This window comes from Physcomitrium patens, chromosome 17 (genome assembly GCF_059467195.1).
Source record: "Physcomitrium patens ecotype Gransden chromosome 17, ASM5946719v1, whole genome shotgun sequence".
NCBI classification, from domain to species: domain Eukaryota; kingdom Viridiplantae; phylum Streptophyta; class Bryopsida; order Funariales; family Funariaceae; genus Physcomitrium; species Physcomitrium patens.
Genome location: NC_143426.1, coordinates 4502296 through 4522819, shown reverse-complemented (window position 1 = coordinate 4522819; position 20524 = coordinate 4502296). Strand labels below are relative to the sequence as shown.

The window sequence follows — 20524 nt, the reverse complement described above, 5'->3', positions numbered from 1 at the left end:
TAATGGATTGAAACATGGATGTCGTGAAAGTTCTGGTTGTGCTGGTAGAAAAGGTACATCTTTTCTGTTATCAATGTTGCATTTTTTTTACAATATCATTGCCAAATGAATTTAGATGCAAATTTTCTTAGAAATTAAATAAATAAATAATGCAAGAAGTACATTGCAACATGGATTTTTCAAGCCTTGATTAATCCTTCATTTAATTATACACACATGTGTGTACATATGTGTATTCCAAGGGTTCAGCCCTTTTTATTTCCCCACTGCCAGAAAACATATGCTATTTTGAAAAAAGTAGATCCTTGATATCAAAGCTTATACTTTAATTGTTGTGATTTCACTGATTTTTAAATAAAATGGAATCAGATCTGAACCAAACAGGAGGACAAGCAAGGGAAGGAGCATCAGCCATTCAATTTTCGATTTATATTTGTTTCTAAGTATACAGGAAATAAAAATAAACTAAATAAATAATATATATAACATGTAAATCTAAGATAGTAATACAGAGCAGGTGCTATATCTCACTCACCAATCCTGCGTTTTCAATATCTATATATATATATATATATGTGTGTGTGTGTGTGTGATTGTGGGGGCCAGAAACCAGGATGGAATTTGCATATTTCTAATATTAACCCTAATTTGCAGCTTTCTTCTTACGCTCCTTCTTCTTCTTCTTCTTCTTCTTTTTGTTTCATGTTTTTCCTTCCTGGTTCTTGAAATTAACCCCTTGTAACAAAAATGGGTACTTTTATTAACATCAGGTAGTTGCTATTTTTATGTTTGATTTTCATTTATTTTTTTAGTTTTTTGGGTTTTTCGGGTTTTTTTTTCCCTCAATTAATGGTGATTATGTGATCCTCAGTGGTTTGTTGCATGTAGCATTATTAAAATAATCCTTTTTAATTGTCATATGAAAATAGAAATAAACTAGCAAAAACAAGGAAATGAAATCAAACGGGGGGGGGGGATAGTAACGCACACACACATTGTGTGTGAAAATGTGATGTCTAATTTTGTATTACAGCAGAAACTATACTTTCAAAATGGTCATGTTATGCTGAGCAATTAAGTATAATTTAATTTAATGATAACATTTTAATTAGAATCTATCACTCTTGTAGTGATTTTTAATAATCGATTATTTAGGTGACCATCTGAGATCTTGAATCAAATTTTTGTATTTTTCTGGTGCAGAGCAAAATCTAAAGACCAATTGATATAGGTTTAAAATAGTATTTTGAATTTTTACATTGCATAAATAAACACAGATACACATTTCTCTCAAATGATTTTCCCCTGTATTTGATTGTGATAAAGATTATATATGTTAAAATCATTAAAATACAAATAATATAGAATGTAAAGTGAATTTTGTTGAATCATATTTTGAGCATGAATTTTCAAAAAAAACATCTAAAACACATTGCTAATTTTGAATTAGAGATTCTTGTATAATACAATTATTCATGAAGCATGAAACAGTCATAGAATCTTTAAGAATTTATAAAGATTTTTCATGGAATCAAGAGGTAATTTTGAAATCCATTTCGTTTGCATATTTTTCTTCCAATATTTGTTTGTTTTACAAATGCCACTTGTGCAATACAAGTATGATCACAATGTAATGATTTAATTCAAGTTTTCCACTCAAACTACAATTTTTTTAATTTTTAATTTTTTAAAAATTGTCCAAGGCTTTTGTATATTCCTCAAGATCCAAAAACTTCATGATATCTCCACATGAAATGTAAGGTCTACATTGTATTATACATAGAATCTAGAAGTACGAATTTATTGACTTTATGATGAAAACCAAAATTACAAAAACAATAATACGATTACCATTCAAAAATAAATAAATAAAATAAATAAATTGTTATGTGTGTTTCTCACTATAATTTCTTAGGACAAGAGGGAAGGAAAGAAAGAAAGAAAGACATGGAGTTTGGTGGTTCATGTAATTGCCTCATGTCTAGGGGGACATGAGCACCAAAACCCAATCCAACCGACGCTTCCATCCACATGGCCAATTTGGACACCTTCCGCGAAAATGGCACACTTTCAACGTGAGGATTGCTCCACTGGATGACGTCACCGACGGTCCTCACCCCGCAGGGATGGGGCTGACTGTCATATGTTGCCACCTGGCGGCGCCGGTAAGCCCCGCGTCATCATCGCCTTGTGGATGAGTTATGACGTCATTGGAAGGTGGGTTTCGTCCAATGGGGTGGTGCCACTAGGCCGCGAGGGATTGCACACCCAGCTGTGGGGTTTCGTCTTCGGTGTGAACGGTGTTATTTTGTAGGTTCATCAAAGTTTGTAGGTTCCGTACCTTGTATTAACGGAATACATCTATTGACGTGTGAAGTCGCTATTATTATTATTATTATTTCGTGGATTCCAATGTCCATTAAAAACACTTACTAATAGTATGTATCATTTTAATAAAACTAATTAATAATAAAATTATACCAAATTTTGTTAATATTAAATTTTATTTATCCATTGTATGATATTTATATTGTGTTTTAATTTAATTTATTTATAAATATGTGTCATAGTTTGGATTTTTTTTCTTGTAAAATTGATTATTATTTTATTTTGGTATCCATTAAGTGGACAACCCATGTCCCACAAATCCTTGCATATATATAACTATGTGTATAATAATTGTGGATACATATCATAGAAAATAAGAGATAATATTAGTAATTTTTTATTTTTATTTTTATAATTTTGTGTTTAAAGGTATTAGTAAAATTATTCAAATCAATATTTACACTTAATACATATGTTTTAAAATGAAGCCTAAATACATATCATAATAAATAAAATATAAAAAATTAAATATCTTTCCATAGTTATTAGGACGGAGATAAGATCATGAATTACACGTATAATGATATGACATTGATATTAATATGGATATGTAAGTTTGTGTGGCATATAAGAATATCCATCTAGTAAAAATAGAGTGTCTATTTAGCAATATCGTTTGATTTTGGGTGTTTTTTTTGTAATTTTATATTAATACAATATCACTTTTAAATTAATACAATACCACTTTTAAATTACAATAAGTATTTCTGAAAGTATTTATTTTTATGTTTAACATTCAATTATTTATTTGAAAAAATAATTTTTTATTTATTAAGTAATTTAATTAGTCAATCTCTTAGCACAAAAAGAGATTCGTTTAAATAAAATTTTGTTTTTAAATTTTCAGAAAATATGTTTAATTAGTTAATTATACTACATTTTTGTAATCTAACTTATAATAAACATATTTCAAATATATATTGTTTTAAGTTTTTGATTTACATCTTTGAATACTTGTGATTAATTCATGAAATAATCTTATTAATTATTTAACTAATTATTTATCAATACGAAAATTTTAAAATTATAAAATATTATTTAATTGTAGTCTTATTTATTGCTTGTTTTACATTATATTCAAGTAAAAAATTTAAAAATTATTTAGTAATTATTTAAAAATTAAAGACTTTGAATCTTTAGTTTATATTTGTAGATATACTTTCGGTGTATAGTTAAATAGATAGATCTTCATTATATCACTTCAAAGAAGTTTTTAAGATGTTGTTTAGATCATTATGTTCCTACAGATACACCATATAACTACTAAAACTTATTGCACAAGTTTCTTATTTTTAAAAGATATGTTAGAAGTGTTTTACAACATGATGTTTTAGCCACAATCCTTATGTTCTTTGAAAAGCATTAACATGGCCTTCTTGATAACTAGTATATATAGAGATAAGAGTGATGTTATCTTTAGTTTTAACAATGTCTTTCATGTATTTGACGATAGCCATTATAATTTTTTTCTATCTTGTATGTATGTATGTATGTATGTATGTATGTATGTATATATATATATATATATATATATATATATATATTTTTTAATGAAACATAAGTATATTATCTTTTGATTTTTTTTTAAATTGATGTCTTACACAATTAATACTTATACTATTAAAATTTAATATTTCTTGATAGAAAGTGGATTATCTTTTTCTCTTCAAAAGATCAAAGTATTTTAGAGATTGGATTTACTCTTCTTTTATTTGATATATATATATATATATATATATATATATATATTAATACTACCTTTTTTTTGTTTTGTTTTGTTTGTTTTTTGTTTGTTTGTTTGTTTGTTTGTTTTTGTTTTTTTTTCCTTTTGAATGAAAAATTTTAAGTTTTAATAACATATTTATAATCACTAGAAGAATTTTGTAGAAAAAATTCAAGAACAAATGAGAGATTTGATGCTCGCTATGCATCAACTTTTTTATACTATCTCAACTATTATCAAGAATGTTTAATCATTAAGACATAAAAATGAAAAAAATTTCTTTAAAAAAAGACTATTTGGATTTAATTTTAGAATTGCTATTTACCTATGTATAGAAAAGTGACATGAATTATATATATATATATATATATATATATATATATATATATAAAAAAATACTTAAAAAAATCTATCTAAATCAACATATATTTTTTAATTTAAAAAATTAACAATCAATATCAAGTGAGACAATGTTATATTTACCAATAAAAAATATAATAGAACACAACTTAATGTAAAGATTTTATTGCTCAACTTGCATTATTATTAAACTTTATTTTGAGTTTTTTCTATTTTTTTTTTTTCTTTTTTGAAATTTTTGCTAAATTTTATTTTATATTTAATCCTAACTTTATCTTTGGTTAAGCCTTAAAAGCTTCTTTTATTCTTTTTACTTTCTTTCTAATCTTTTGTTATAATAGATTTAGCATTATATTTATAGATGTATAAAGAATTTTGATTTTGAGGTTGTATTTAGGTTTTTATTAAGGCTAAATGAGAGTTTGGATAACATTAATTGGTTTTCATTAATGGTACTAACTTAAAGAATTAGATTTATTATTTGTTTAACTTTAAACTATTAATTTTTTATTTAGATTTTGAAGATCTTGGTGCCGACTTTTTTGGCAAGCTTGGAAGTAAGAAGGAGGTTTTTTTTTTGGAAGTTGAAAAGAGTTTTTCACAAAAAAGAACTTCTTGGCATGAATTTAGGTAGAAAAATACATGAATTGGAGTACGGATTAGAGAGATATGCTTGTTTTAAACTTAGGCTATTAACTTGATACCTACTATCACTTATTTGTGCATATTAGGAGTTTTAAGACAGAAGCAAGAAATATGGGAGTTCGATCTCTATTGTAACCAGGGTTTTGAAGAAATTAAAGAAATAGAGGGTTTTGGTTTTAAACTAGAAAATGAGCTTCCAGAGAAATTTGAAGCTTATTTTTTGTGTACATGTTACTTATGATATAAATAGATTATATCTAAAATTTTATATCAATTGAGATTCTAACTTGGGAGAAATGGCAAAATTTGTTCTCAGGTGTCTAAAGTTTTGACTTTCAAAAATACTTGCTTAGGATTTGATGATATCATACAATTAGTAATAAATTTGTAGCTGAAAAATTATGTAATAATGTTTAAAGGTGTAAGTTCTATACTCCCAAATTTTAAGCTTATTTAAATAGCTAGATCTTTGGATATGAATTTTTAAACTTCAAGTTTATTGATTTATTATAAACATAGTTTTATAAATATTCAAAAAGAAATTTAAGAAGGTTTTGTGCATATTGAAGCTAACTTGAATGCAAAGAAGGACCTTCTGTCTATCCAAAGTAGACTCTTGCTTCAATAATGTTGCTTCTTTAAATAATGTTGAGCAGTGTGCTTAGGTTCTTCATAATATGAGTACAATTTTTTGTAATAGTGACAAGTCTTTTTTTGCTCAGTAAGAGTTTTGAAACATACAACATCAATTTGCATATCTTCTATTTCTGAATATATGTGCTGAAGAGGCATTGGTGTTGCTATTGAATTATAATAATATTGAGACCCACTTGTCTAACTCTCAGATCAAAATTTAAAAAGTCAATTGTCACACTTCATAGCAAAGTCAATTATTTGACTCAATATTTGAGGATCAGATAAGTTGAGCATCAATTTCTTTACTTCATATTGTAATCCATAGAAAAATTGGCTAATAAGTGTAACATCATTCTACTTAATATCAATTGTAAGTTGTCAAAATTGTAAAGCATATGATGTTACAGATTGATTGTCTTATCATAAAATATAGATCTTGTTGGTTGCAATATGAGTTGTATCATGTTCTTCATACTTAGATCAGAATTTTGCTAAAAAAGCCTCTAAATTATCCAATATTGAATCTTGTCGTTCAAAAAAAGATGAAAACTACAATAATGTTGAACTTGAAAGAAGTGTATGAATGAATCTAACTTGTGATCTTGGAGTTGGATAGCTTTGAGATTGAAGTTCAATCACAAGTTATACTTAATTAATAAATCCTCGCAACTTAGATCTTGTGCCATCAAACTTTTCAAGTAGGATAACTCTTAGTTTTCTAGTACTGAAAGGATATTCCATTGTAGGAGAAGGGACATGATTGAGTGCAAATGTTGAAGCAAGTCCAATTCTTCTTGTTCCTTTGTGGTAGTAAATTGAGTTGATACATTGCAAGTATTAACTCCTTCAATTGCTCTTGCACTTGTACCATTGCACTTTTCATTTCAACAAGCTTTGCCATGATAATATTTAAAAAATATATGTCTAATATCACTCAAAACAAGTAGAAGACAAGACTTGAGAACAAAGAAGATACTAAGAACAATATTAGTTTAGAAGAGGATAATCCGCAACTTCTATTACGCTTATGTCTTATTAAAAAAAAAAGATAATCTACTCTTAATTTAGAGAAGATAAAGCTCTAATATTGTAAGTATACTTTTGTCAATCTGTTAATGACATGAACTGGAAGAAGATGTATAAACGTGAAAAGTCTGTATTAAAAGAAAAATGAACAAATAATAATAAAGTAGTATGTATATTAACAAGAAACTAGAATGGCTATTGCCAAAAGGCAAAGTAACTAGAGACTCTTAAATCTAGACTACAAGCTAGAAAAGAGTTGACAAGAGTGAAGAAGGCTTTATTCTTGCTTCTATATATATTATCTAACTTACTTTTATTTAATCATATAGGTAATTATTGGTTAACATATGTATGTCTATGATATTGTTTTATAATAAATTAGTAGATCTTTTTATTTTTAATATTAAAAATAATAATTACATATTTTTATTTTAAATTAATTTATAATTTTAAAGTATTAAACACAATTATATGTACTTTAAGTACAATATGACTTTCTTATTGCATGACATTATTGAATATATATATATATATATATATATATATATATATATATATATATATATATATATATATTGATAATAATATTATATATAGAAATATTTTTAAAAAATTAATTTATCTTATTACACTTATTTTAAAGAAAAAATTCTACTTTATTAATTAAATTGACGTCTTTAAAAATTATCTATTTTAAAAAAATATTCTTTTTTTCTTTGAATGGATTTTATTTAAAATATTTTGATCTATAATTCTTTTGATTTTATTTCATTATTGTAGATTATTTTATCAAAATAAGATATTTTATGCTGTATATAAATAAATACTATTAATAAAAAATAACCAAATTTTTATCTTTGATAGTAATTATTGATATTATAGACTTCTAAATAATATAGTATTTGATCAAAGGCTTTAACTAATATTAATTATGTGGCATATATATATATATATATATATATATATATAACTTGCCTTGCAAGTTAAGATACATGTCTTACAAAGTCAACACATTTTGGAGATTTTATATGACACTACCATATAGCTTCTAGCTAAGAGTATACATTGAGGCAAGAATAAAGCCTTCTTCACTCTTATTAATGCTTTTTTAGTCCTTAGTCTTGTTTCAAGACTTTCTAGTCTTCTTGTCTATTGCAAGAGCTATTCTAGTTTAATATTATATCGTCTTTGAATGACTTTCAAGTTGTTTTCATTGACACAAGAGTATATTGAAGATTTCTTTTTTCAATCTTCATGTCCTTGATAGTAAATTAATAATAAATACAAATATTTTTAAAGATGATCGTACATACTAAATAGACAATAATCCTAAAATTTTGCTTGGAGATTGGCAAGTTACATTCTCCATCATTGATATTGATATTTCTAAGCCATGATCTCTTAATTTCATCTTTTTATTCAATTCAAAATTTGTATAATATTAAAAATCAAGTTAGCTATTTTTGAGCAAAATTGTATTTTAATTCAATGGCAAATTATCAGATATCTTAGAAATCCTCACGAGTCCTTTAAATCCTAATTTTTGACACCATAACCTACAAAAATCCTCATATGCTTCAATCTAACTGCTTAATTGACTTCAAATTTTTCATACATATTCAAAACAAGTACGAATACAAATTATCAAATTTTTACCTATAAACATGCTAAAAAATCCATAAAATCTTGAAATTTATAAAATTATTTTTATTTTTTAAAGTCTAAATTCATTGAGTATATTATTAACTTTGAAAATCTTTCAAAATCTCAATATTAATTCAAAACACATGAAACCAACTTTTAATAATTTCTTCTTAAGTTTGCTCTCAAATTCTACTCTTTGATTGATAAAAGAACTCTAGAGTCACTATAGATTCACGATTTTGTATCTTAGGATCTAATTTTGACCCATGTTGACAAGTGGTCTTCTCCAAGTATCAAGTTTTTGTAATTTAAGATAAGTTTTGCTTTAATCTATTGTTAATTCTCTCCTAAGCATGCCTATATCAATTTCTTATCTTATTTATTTTGATTTGGCTTATGTATGCCTCTATAAATAAATAGTTATCCATTCTATAAAAGACAACATTAAGATCAAATTTTTACTACCTTTTTATAATTTATCATTATTTTTCTACTACATATTTCTACTAGGCTCTTCTATGATAACATCTATATTTTTATTTTTGACCATGTAGTTCTGTTACCACATGACAACACAATGATGAAGCTTTTTCCGCTATCTTTGTCAGTGATTACATTGATTATAATGTGTTTTATTAATTTTGATGTCTCCTTCATTGCAACTCCAATCTTACTTGCACTTTGAGGTCTTTGTGGCTTTGTGGCTTGCACTTTGTTGATTTTCATGCAAGCATTGATTTATGGGCAACAACCATTTCTAAATAAATCTGTACATAAGACACATGATTAAATGACTTAACACAATTTTAGCTTTCTTGTGGTTAAACTTTAGGAGTAGTTCTTTAAACAAAATTATCTAATTTAGTACATCTTTTCCATGACAATGGCACAAATTCAACTTTTTCATACAATATGCAAGAACAATGGTCAAAGTAAGCATGTTCGCGTGTGCAAATTCACACGTGACCTCGAAATAGTGGTGAATTCAACATTTGGTGCCGGTGTGAACAGGGATTCGTTCCGAGGCGTTCCCATAGGGCGAACATGGGTTCCCCTGAGTGGGAGAGGCGGGCACGCTGCCCTTTGCTTTGGCTGCCCGGTTTGTCTCTGTCTTTACGTGGATGGCCTCATCCCAAAGGACACCATCCACCGTTTTGCGTCGCTCATGGATGAACAGAAGATGATGATTTGCAAAGCACGGATGAGCGACAAGTGGAAGCTGTGTGGATGAAATACAGCAAACCTGGATGAATAAGTTGACAACACTTCGATTTAAAGGATTGCAGTAGCAACCTGACAAAAAGTTGAAATTAAAGTTCTTAAATTCAACATTTTCCTGTATATATGACATGCATATATAAAGACGGAGGCTTTTAGCCATTCTCAACACAATCCAAGCCTTGAAAAGAGAGAATTACTTATCATTGTTGGGCTTTTGGACGACTTCCGGTAAAATATAGATGAAATAATGAGAACGTTCATTCATCCCCTCACAAGGCCCTACGACCAGTGACATGTCCAGTGGTGATTGAGAAACAGAAAGCATGTCTCGGGGCTGGAAAGGAAGGACCAGTGCGCTTTTACTTTTTTTTCATAGGGCACAAGGTTCTCAAGGAGGGGAACAGGGAACTAAGGTGGGCTTCTGGATAGGGAACAGAGAGGGCAAAAAGAAAGAGCACAATAACACCCTATTTGCCTCGCACTCACTCCCCCCCCCCCTCGCACCATCCAACCAATGGGGCATTCAGTTTGGTTCCCAGCATATGCCGCGTCGCCCTGCCACATGGGCACGGCCCATGTTTAGCCAGTAGGGTTCGAACACATGGCTGGTCTCCGTGATTTGGCACCAATCGGTTGCCATTCGCCCCCCGGAAGCAACTGCCGGAACGGGACCCCCGCAGTGAGGCAGGGCGGTGAAGCAATCACGAATTCGTCCCTGTGTCAATTCCCAGTCCCGTATTATCTTCGGTGTCTCTCTTTCCGATGTGCCTGCGTCGATCGATCGATCGCTCTCGGCGTGTTCGTCTAGTTCTGGAATTGTGTCTCGGCTTCTTTTGGGATGAAGATTGGCTGATGGTCCACCTTTCTGTGCGATGAGAGGAAGAAGCTTTCGAGTGTAGCTGTTGAAGGTTGAAGGTTGAAGGGCGTGATTGGTGTTGTGGTGTGGGAGAATCGAGTGAGCAATGTGCAGGAAGAGGGGGAGGGCGAGGGGAAGGTGAGAGTGAAGCTAGGTGCTGTGAGAAGTGGTGGCCGTGGCGACGGGTTGAGAGGTGGGGGGGAGGGGTAGAGGAGACGGAGAAAAGGGTAGTCAAATGCTCACTTCCATGCGACTGCGTCGTCAATTGTGGGTGCAGTTGAGGAGGAGTGGGGGGCAGGAGAATCTCCGGATTGCGTCGTTGTGGGTGCCCAGTTGGACTGGTCCTGGCGTTGTCGGGGATTCGTGTGCGAGTGCGCGGAGTAAGGCGTGGGGAGATGGGGCTGGGTTAGGGTTTAGGAGGAGTCAGTATGGGATTTCGTCGGAAGCTGGGGGTTCATCGCTGCCGCCCGTTTCGTCCAGTGCACCGCTGCAGAGTGGGTTGGGGAAGGAATTCGAGAATTCGCTTAACAGTGCGGCTACGTTGGGGCGAGGATTGCCAACACTTCTCAAAAGGGACGACGGGTATGGAGTAAAAAATGGGGCATTGTTCATGGCAGGGGCGGGCACAATTGCGCTTTTGTCAATATTTGCAGCATCTCCCGATGCATTGAACAGTTTTCCGGATGTCAAGCATCGGGTGGAATCGGGCTTTTCAGTTGTATGGAGTTCAAGTGCTGGAATTGGTCGGGAATTGATGAAGATGGCTGAGAGGGTGAAAGATGTCTCGGTTCGTTCGTTAGTGGACTTCGTGGAAGCGTTTGCCTCAATCTGGGTGCTGGCTCGATGTATAGCCGCAGTCTTGCTGTCAAGTGTGGACAATGCATCGTCTGAGGTGGCGACTTGGTGGCGGCCTCGTGTTGCGTCCTTCATTGCTGGTGATTCCTCTTCATCTCGTTCTGTTTTCAACGATTCCAATCTTCTTCTCTCTCATTCCCCACCAATGGCAATTGCGGTCCTCGTTCTGTTGTAGCCATTCATGGTCTTCAAGTGCTTCAAATCCTGAACACCAACAATTATTCTACTTCTTGGTAGCTACGAAAAATTCTCTACAGATTTATTGTGGAGCTGATTCCAAACACACACAAGGATCCAGAGTACCAATTCAGCTTACAGATGATCAACACTAAGCTGAGTGGATTTTGCTTGGATATCTGAAATATCTTTGATTTTAAATTTATTTCAGAGTCATCATTTCAGTATGCCGAGGTATGAATGCATCTGGCCTCTGAGATATCGGAATGTTGTTATAGATTTGGCAGCGCACGAGGCTCGGAGGAAAGCCATTCTGGTATCTGGAGATGGTATGGTGGTGGACTGGCTATTGAAGGCAGTTGGCGGTTCCAGGTGCGATATTCGATGACTTTTGGCACTTTTAATCTCTTGGTTTTGAGCTAAGGTCATTCCGCGGCTATGTGTGGCGTTTGACTTTATTAGTTTAGGATTTTGCCAAGAATGTTTGGGGTTGAATTTTTATGCATCCACCCGATTGATTTTTTCAATCGCTTCCAATCTTTACTATGCCGTATGTTAAATTCTCATGTCAATTTATTCTTGAGCTTTCTAATTGATTCTACATTAGGTTTCGCAATTGTGTTTCTTAGCTTGGCTTCCTTTATGTATAAGCTTCAATTTGCAAATCACTCTCACACTATCAATAGTGAATGATATTCAATCAACGTGTGAGCTAATTGTTTCACAAGTTCAGTTGGTCACATTTTTTATACATAGTTTCGATCAACCTAACAGTACGTAAACTGCAACTACCAAGGTTGACCTTTATTATGTATCGCAGGCCAGCCTGCCAGTTTACGCAGGCAGAGGCATCAAGAGCTCTTGCGTACCTTTTGTCAGATGTGAATACGTCAGAGAGTGTGCTAGGCAGGCCACATTCTTTGCCCTATCTGCTTCATTTTGCATCCTCTATACAAGTGAACGATGCTGTTGAGGTCTGTTCTGCACCGAGTCTTTTCCTCCACAGGTCTATGCTTTACAAGAAGAAAAAAATATCATCAGTGATTCTAATCTTGTTCTTCACTATCTAAAGATATAATAATTATCAAGGTGCACTTTTGGTTATTTTCTTGTGCAAGTGCAACTGACAACGTGCACTTGCAGAGCGTAAGTTCAGGAAGGAAAGGCGAAGGTACCCCGGAAGAGCGTGGTGTATCCAAAGGAAAGAGTCTGCTTGTAGCAGCTATCATGGATCTCGTTACGACGAGTTGTGAGATTGGGGATACAGCTACTGGTTTTCGGCCAATGCTTCCAGGTATAAACATTAAATTTACTTATCACTGTACATGCGAAATGCGCTTACTATGCTCAGTTTTCTGAAGTACTGTCTTTCTTACACAGGGAAAGCAGATCCAGCAGATGTGGCTGCTGTTTTGCAGGTGGTAGAACGCGGATGGCTCGTCGATGATGGAGAAGAGCATGGAGATGAAGGCGATAGCGACAGAGGTGGCATTGAAGGAATTGGGATTCGAGTGCTTGGAGGAACTGAAATTGTTGGTGTTCAAAGGACGGCAGCTAGTATTCGCCAGCAAACGCTTTATTCTTATTTAAACAAAATCATGACATCATTTACGGCGAGTGTATTCCCTATGGATGAATCTCTAATAAGTCATTTTGGTTGGTCTCATGGCCAAAATGGTGACCTCCATCGAGTTGAATATAATGGTAACGTTTCTGGGTTTGGTAGGAAGGCGCACAGCGATAGTTTGAGCAGTAGCTATGGTCTGTGGGATGATCTTCCGGGCAGGTTTGTGGCGGTGCCTTTGGCAGCCTGGGCTCTTGCTACATGGGCTCAGGCGTCTAATGAAAACCGGTCTACTATCAAAAGTATTGATAAGGAAGGTGACGCCTTGCTGGCTGCTGTAGTTGCACCAGAGAGATCTGTAAGGTGGCATGGTGCCACGGCTATGAAATACTTGCTCCAGAGTATGGATAATGACTGCCATGAAGTAGCTGCTCGGTGGAGTTCTGCACTTCTGGAGATGGCAGCTCAAGCTACCACTGACAAAGACATGCAATTGACATCCTCAGCTATGACATCTTTTGCAGCTTGCATCTCTCAGTGTCAGAGTATGTTTACTGACTTCAATCTTGATCGGTGATGTGCAGAGCCTCTACCTTAATAACTGTATGCTTATCATTTCATGTTTACATACTACAAACCAAGGCTGAGTGAACTGCGCGGCATACAGTTTATTGGTTCTTGTGCTAGTGTATTATGCACCAGATAATGTACTATCACTTGGCTGATGTATTGATTCTGCAGGTGCGCGTGTTTTGGCGATGGATAAAGGGTTTCCAACACTAAGAGAAATTGCCAAGTTAACAGAAAGGGACGAAAGCATACAAGGGGCGATTGCCCAGAGTCTTGATGTCCTAACAAGTTCGAGATCTGGACTTTCTGTAGATGAGAGTAAAAAGTGGTCGCCCATTCTCTTAAGATGGGTTTGCACTTATAAGCCAGACAGCCTGGCGAGGTCTTGTGGTTGCCGTATCTTGAACCGTGTTGTGAACAGCTTAGGACAGGATGGGATTCCTATATCACAGGCTTGGCTTGCTATGCTTCTTATGAATATTGTAAATGAGAGCAAACCCAAGCTTGGAAAAGCGAAAGGAGCATCAATTGTCGAAGCTAAGGAAAGATTACTTGTTCAGGCATGTCTTTTACTTTATTTATTTTCTCATTTTTGTTTGTTTGTTTTATCTACTTATTTGTTTCCTCCTCTCCTCCGTACATTGTGTGATTTTATTTAAAGTAGTCAATTTTTGTTTCGATCTAACTTTGGATAGAGGTAATATGTGCAAGGCATGGACTTGTGTTGAGTTGCATGATGGTGGTTAAATTGCAGTCTCAACTAGTTGTTCAGGCAGCAGCTGCCGCGGGGGATATTGCAAAAGTGGTTGCACGTGAGGCTGAAGCTTCAGCTGCCACGGAATTATCTGTGAAAGGTGTTGCTGAAAGCGCACGGGAACTGCCAATGGTGGGCTTTTTCCTTTCTCCTGTAGCGGGTCAAACAAAAGAAAGTCCACGAAAGGTCACAGCTCGCGAGGCAGCAAGTTGTACCCTGAAAGCTCTCAAAGCCTTGACGGAATTAATAGCGGAGGACCAGGTTTGTCAAATACAAGTAAAATCTGAGGCAACGTTCGAACGTTTTTAGTTCAAATGACTTAGATTATCTTTTGATTTTTGATGAAAATCTGCTTAGTCTGATTTACTGAACAGGGTGGCAGACGGCGAGTCCTGGAAGCTGGTGGTCTATGTCTATTGAGACGTCTTCTGCTTTGTGATGACTTCGATCAATGGGCGGCTGCGGAAGAAGTGGACTTCCTGAATCGTGATGCTTCAAATCAGGCTGCAAATGCAGGACAGCAAGAGAAACCACCTGCAGTGTCGCCGAGGGTAGAACCCATCTCTGGCATGACCATGCATATTAAGAAGCATGCTACGCGGCTGCTTGCTAGTTTGTCGTTGCACCCATCCGCTTGCGCCACAATAGCGAAAGATCCAGAGTGGTGTGCATGGTTGGCATCTTGTGCTCGAGGTCATACTTCTGACTACAAAGTGCGTAGTTACGCTCGGGCAGTTCTGCATCATGTCTCTCTAACGAAGGCAATGATGGAGGACATGACATCAGAATCCTCCGCATCTGAGAGGCAATCTAACTTAGGTGTTATTGAGGTCTCTGAGGAGAGTTTGGGTGAAATTTGGCCACGGTATGAGGATTCCATTTTTTTGATGAACCCTGATTCAATGTACTGGGGTGCACTATCGTCCAAGGATTATGTTGGCGCAAGCCGTGGCAATTATCTACATGAGCATGTTGAACTTCAGCATGATACAAGATACGGAGAGAGGGTGAGTCATCCAATCATTCGTGTGTCGAGTTGTCTCTTGATGAAGCCGCAAAAAGAATAATTGTGCATATACGGACACTAATCATGAGTAGTAAACACTCCTTTTATAACTTCCTATGTTATCATATATAACTTATTTCTATACGCAGGAGGACGATGGTGAACCTGTACTCGATGTTGTGTTCGTGCATGGTTTAATGGGGGGCCCGTACAGGACCTGGCACATTGCCGAGAATAAGAGTTCAACTACCAGTGGACTAGTGGAAAAAATCGATGAGGATGCTGGGAAGGCAGGAACTAGTTGGCCTGAGGACTGGCTTACCGAGGACCTCCCTGATTGCCGATTGTTGACAGTTAAGTATAAGGTAACCGCCTTACAATGTAGTACTTTTAGCGAGTAAAATATAATTTGTTGTTGAGAACGTTTGCCTAAGTGTTGAATTGCATGAGTTATTTATCTGCATGATAATGCAGCATACAGTCTGTTCTTTGGCTACGTACTTGTCAAGGGCAGTTTTTGCAGGAATTCTACGTTGTCTACGTTTCGACATTTTGTAAATAAATTAAGAGCTTCTTATTGTTGTCATTTATTTTATATATTGTTTTCCTGCTGGTAATTTAAGAACATTCATCGAATTTTGCTTTATTCTTGGGGTACCAGCGATTCACCTCAATGTATTCTGTGTTATAAACTATGTGTGGAAGGATAATTTGGTAATGTTCAATCCACGTTTATGTTAGTAGAATCTTCGCAAAAGGGCACAAGTTGTACTGATTATTCATTAACCCGATTTGAGTTACTTGTATCTTTAGGGGTTGACCGCTCAACATGAATTGTATGCAGACAAACTTAACCCAGTGGTCAGGAGCAACTCTTCCCTTGCAGGTAACATCTAGGTTCAATCCACAGCACTGAATTTCGTTCTTTATTTGCTTTGCAACTACCTTCCGTAGTAATCTTCTGTGAGCAATATTGTATGTTTTGTAATTCAATTTGGTGTTTACTACACTAACTGATTCCATTATGCATATGAAGCGTGAAAGTATCAATCCGTGCAATAGTTGATGCATTTTGCGAAAAGTAATATAATAATTTAATTTCAACCATTTTCACCAGTAATAAGTAGGTATGTGGTTGGTTGCAGTGGTAAGATTTGCTAAGTAAGAACCCGTTGCTATTAATGATGTGGCACTATGAACAATATATTGCAGAAAATTTGATATTGTGTGGTTTGCTGAGATACAGGAAGTAAGCTCGATGTTGCTTGATAAACTGGTTGCAGCAGGGGTTGGGAAGCGACCGGTGGTTTTTATCTCTCACAGGTGTTGTCTGTAAATCTTTGTCTATTGGCTCATGACCTTGTAGAACAAGTCAGAATTGGTTCTACATGTTGGGGTCGAAAACTTTCATGGATGTACGTTAACGTCCTTACAATTTTGATATTCTATGTGACACTTGTGCAGCATGGGTGGTCTGGTAGTGAAGCAGCTCTTGGTGCAAGCGAGTCAAGACGACAAACGCCATGACGAAAAGCGTGCTCAACTTTTGGAACAAACGTCTGGCATTGTTAGTTCAACCCTTGATATGTTTCAATTTTATTGCAATATCTTCGCTATTACGTGCGCAGGTTTTGACGACCACAAAGGTTTTAGCACAGCTAAAGTGTAACAGTTTGCATAACTTGACCTTGGTAGTTACATAACTACATTGTAGTTCTATAATCTGTCGTTAAATGTGCATGATCGGTACTTCTCTGGGTAACTTGACCTGAGCAAGCGCCTGTGATGACACCCTCAACTGCATTTGGAAAATTTGCATGTTATCTCCTGGATTGCTGTACAAGAACGTATAGTGTTACTCAGTGTCTATTTAACCGATTTTGCTAACGGTATTTTCGCTTATAAGCAGGTTTTCTACAGCTGTCCTCATTTTGGAAGCAAGCTTGCTGACGTGCCATGGAGGATTGGTTTAGTATTCCGACCAGCACCATCAGTAAGTACCCATCCAACATTCTCTCCCATCTTTGTCCTTTGTTCCTTGGGTTTGTATCTTTTCCGTATTATTTATTGACTAGGCTTTGTATTGATTGTTTGCAAATATTTCTGTCTGTGATAGATAGCAGAACTTAGGAGTGGTTCGCCTAAATTGGAAGAGCTAAATCGTTTCATCCGGCAGCTCCACGACAAGCGTGGTTTGAATGTCCTTAGTTTCAATGAGGTAAGCACATGGTTTATCTCTACATTATCATGACCTCGATTGTGTATTTGTGTAAATGTGGTTCATTGGCATAGAATTAGGGCAAGACTGATTTAAACTGTTTTCTCTTCTTAAGTGTGCCTTGATGCTGTGTGCAGACCAAAGTCACTCCTCTGATAGAAGGTTATGGAGGGTATGGGTTCCGCATGGAAGTCGTAACTAAAGATTCTGCGTACCCAGGATTTGGTGAACTGGTGGTAAGGCCCAGAAACTACTTTTTTTTTATCGCAGTCCGTCCTTCCTATATGCCTGCATCGTTGAAGCGCCTGTCTGGATTTTCATACGTCTTACAGAATCTAATTACACTCTTCAATTCTTTCCAGTAGTATGGCACACCATGCCCTCCTCTTTTAAAGAATTTGTGTTCCTGTTTGACAGTCATTGGAAGGCACTGATCACATCAACTCTTGCAAGCCTATATGTCGAACCGATCCTGCTTATACCAGAACTCTTGGCTTTCTTCAGAAGGTGATAGAGACAGCTCGGCAATCCAAGCGCGAACAGGAGTAGGCTAGAAGCAGTTGCATTTAATTCTCTTGTAAGCTCGTTTGTACATTGACTTGAGATAGATGAACCTTCTGCAAAGTATCATGGGCTCCGACTAAAAATGAGATAGAACAAGACGATTAAGAAATTTGAAGATAATTTATTCTTAAAATTATCATCTTTTCCGTTTGGTTCGGTTCCAAATAATTCTCACCCTGCATTGCTGGTATGGTTACATGGGTGGCAACTGCGTCGGCTGGAGTGTGTTTCAGTTATTTTAAATCATTGGTCCACCAGCATTGCCTCCCGCTATATTTTATCTTGTTCATTGGGCAAAGGATGCGATGCACAAGTACTCTCATGTGTATCCAAAGGTTAGTTTCTTACTTCGAGAACATGACGTGAATGTAATTTAAATACTCGTGTAGGAAGCAACAGTGCTGATATTTGACTGTTCCACTCCGTAAGCTCAGTCACGTAGACTTCCGTATAATCGAAGATGCAATCTTTTTTTGACGAATTCATGAAGAGTGATCCTACTGTAAATTTAGTCAGAAGTTTGCCTTGAGGATATTACTCATTTGTGCTGAATTATGGTAGTGCATGCAAGTACGTGATCAACGGTGAAGAATGTAGTTTTGTCTGGACAAATATTCCAAGGTTGGTGCCCTGCACCGCGTCCTAGCTTCTGGAACTGGAGAAACGCTTGCATTACATTATATGTCAGAGTTAAGCTCATTGGGCTGTCCTGTACAGAAACCTGTATCACCAAATATTAAGTGGAACCTACGTACAACCGTTGTTATACATATATATATATATATATATATCTGTATATGTGTGCGTGCGCGCTAGAACCTTACATGGGCTGCACCTCGATGAAGCTGCAATTGAACTCCCCTTGTGGTATGAATTTGAGCTTAATCAGACAATTAGACCAAAGTTCATTAAAATTTAAGAATGATAGAGTCTCAAAAATTGGATCTTTAAAGTCAATAAGGATTCCCACAATTCTGGGCAATTTGCCTCTTGTAATGAGGTGTTTTTTTTTTTTTTTGAGCTAATATTTGGTTTTATTTTGAACATTTTTTCAAATTTTGAAAGTAAGTAATTGGTGCAAAATGGAGCAATTAATGTTTGAAGATTAACATCAACGCTAGAGAAGAAAATGGTTGACACCTAAGCCAATTTGGTGTTTTTTTTTCTCAATTGGTCATTTCAATTCCCTTCAAATTTTGTGTGCTTCTTGTTAATTTAGTTTACAACATTTTAATCAAGATCAATAATTAATTTAATAATAATTTAGATTTTAAATTTATTGTAGGATTTGATTAAGATTCAATTAGGATTTACTTAGGATTTATTTAAGATTTATTTATTTATTTTTAAAATTTCTTTAGAATTGGTCAAGATTTCTTTAGGATTTCTTTATGATTGTTAAGGATTAATTAAGGTTTTTTTTTGGAGTCGATTAGAATGTAATAAGATAAGTATAGGGTTTTTCTAAGATGAATTAGATGTACCTCAACGCATTTAAGAATAGCTTTTATGAAAGAATCTCAGTTTACTTTTTGTTATTTTAATAGTTGATAGAATAAATTTCATTAGCAATTTTTCCTAATTAGCTGCAAAAATAATTCTATTAGCATAGAAAGGCCATGATAAAATTGAGGTAGATTAGGATAATAATTAATATACTTCACTATAGGATAAAATTGATGATAGAATCATGTTAAAAAATCCCTATCATATTTTGGATTGTTGTTAATGAGATGGTTGTTTATAAATCAAGGTCAAAATCAAACTTCTAATTACTAAAACAATTGTCTAGGACAAGATGGAAAAAAAAGAAGGGGAGGGGGGAGATAAGATGCATTTGGAAATTGGTAGGTAAGATTAGAAAGAAAATTTTAAGTTTATTTTTGAAGTAAAGACTAGTTTCTATTGGATTTGAGATAACTTTGAAAAGAATATTCAAAGTTTTAGTTTGTATTAGCAATTTGAGATTTATGCAATTAAAATTAGGATTAGTATTCTTACCTAATTTATGCAATCTATGCAACATTTGCAACTAAAATTTTATAAGTGTATGAAAAATTGTATACAATAAATGTATGAGAAATTTCATGTCATTGTAACAATGCTAATATGATATCCAAATATTTGATTGTAAGTACAATGATGTACTTGATATTGATAATTTGGAGTTGGTTAGAATTTTTGTTAAATCTGGAGATCTACGAATTGGAATAAGATGAAACTAATATGCAACTAAATGAATTTGAAGATTAAACTACATACCAAGTTTTAAGAGATGTTAATAGTAGAAGAAAGAAGAGTTGTTGGAAGTTCTACA

The 20524-nt window shown here is 34.5% G+C and overlaps 1 protein-coding gene and 2 long non-coding RNA genes across 5 annotated transcripts; 2 read left to right on the top strand and 1 right to left on the bottom strand.

The window, feature by feature from the left end:
• Window positions 1-251: 251 nt before the first annotated feature.
• Window positions 252-1980, bottom strand: LOC149987517 (uncharacterized). Its single transcript, XR_016498134.1, has 2 exons — window positions 536-1980; window positions 252-371 (listed from the first exon to the last, which is right to left on the bottom strand). It is a non-coding gene; the product is annotated as an uncharacterized LOC149987517 (long non-coding RNA).
• Window positions 1981-10635: 8655 nt separating this feature from the next.
• Window positions 10636-18357, top strand: LOC112294605 (uncharacterized). 3 transcript variants are annotated; one of them, XM_024545253.3, is made up of 16 exons: window positions 10636-11434; window positions 11810-11903; window positions 12352-12505; window positions 12675-12825; window positions 12912-13640; window positions 13837-14225; window positions 14420-14680; window positions 14794-15426; window positions 15575-15790; window positions 16270-16311; window positions 16672-16748; window positions 16890-16992; window positions 17335-17418; window positions 17542-17643; window positions 17781-17879; window positions 18061-18357. In XM_024545253.3, exons 1-16 carry the CDS (start codon window positions 10735-10737, stop codon window positions 18190-18192), a joined length of 3966 nt encoding a protein of 1321 aa, XP_024401021.1. In that variant the 5' UTR covers window positions 10636-10734; the 3' UTR covers window positions 18193-18357. The 3 variants fall into 3 exon arrangements, 2 of the variants coding, with proteins under 2 accessions (XP_024401021.1, XP_073396493.1); XR_002973399.3 differs by having other exon boundaries at window positions 10654-11434; window positions 16239-16311; XM_073540392.2 differs by having other exon boundaries at window positions 10664-11434; window positions 13837-14229; window positions 14442-14680.
• An 83-nt stretch (window positions 18358-18440) lies between these two features.
• On the top strand, window positions 18441-18964 carry LOC149987516 (uncharacterized). Its single transcript, XR_016498135.1, has 2 exons — window positions 18441-18542; window positions 18769-18964. It is a non-coding gene; the product is annotated as an uncharacterized LOC149987516 (long non-coding RNA).
• Window positions 18965-20524: the final 1560 nt, after the last annotated feature.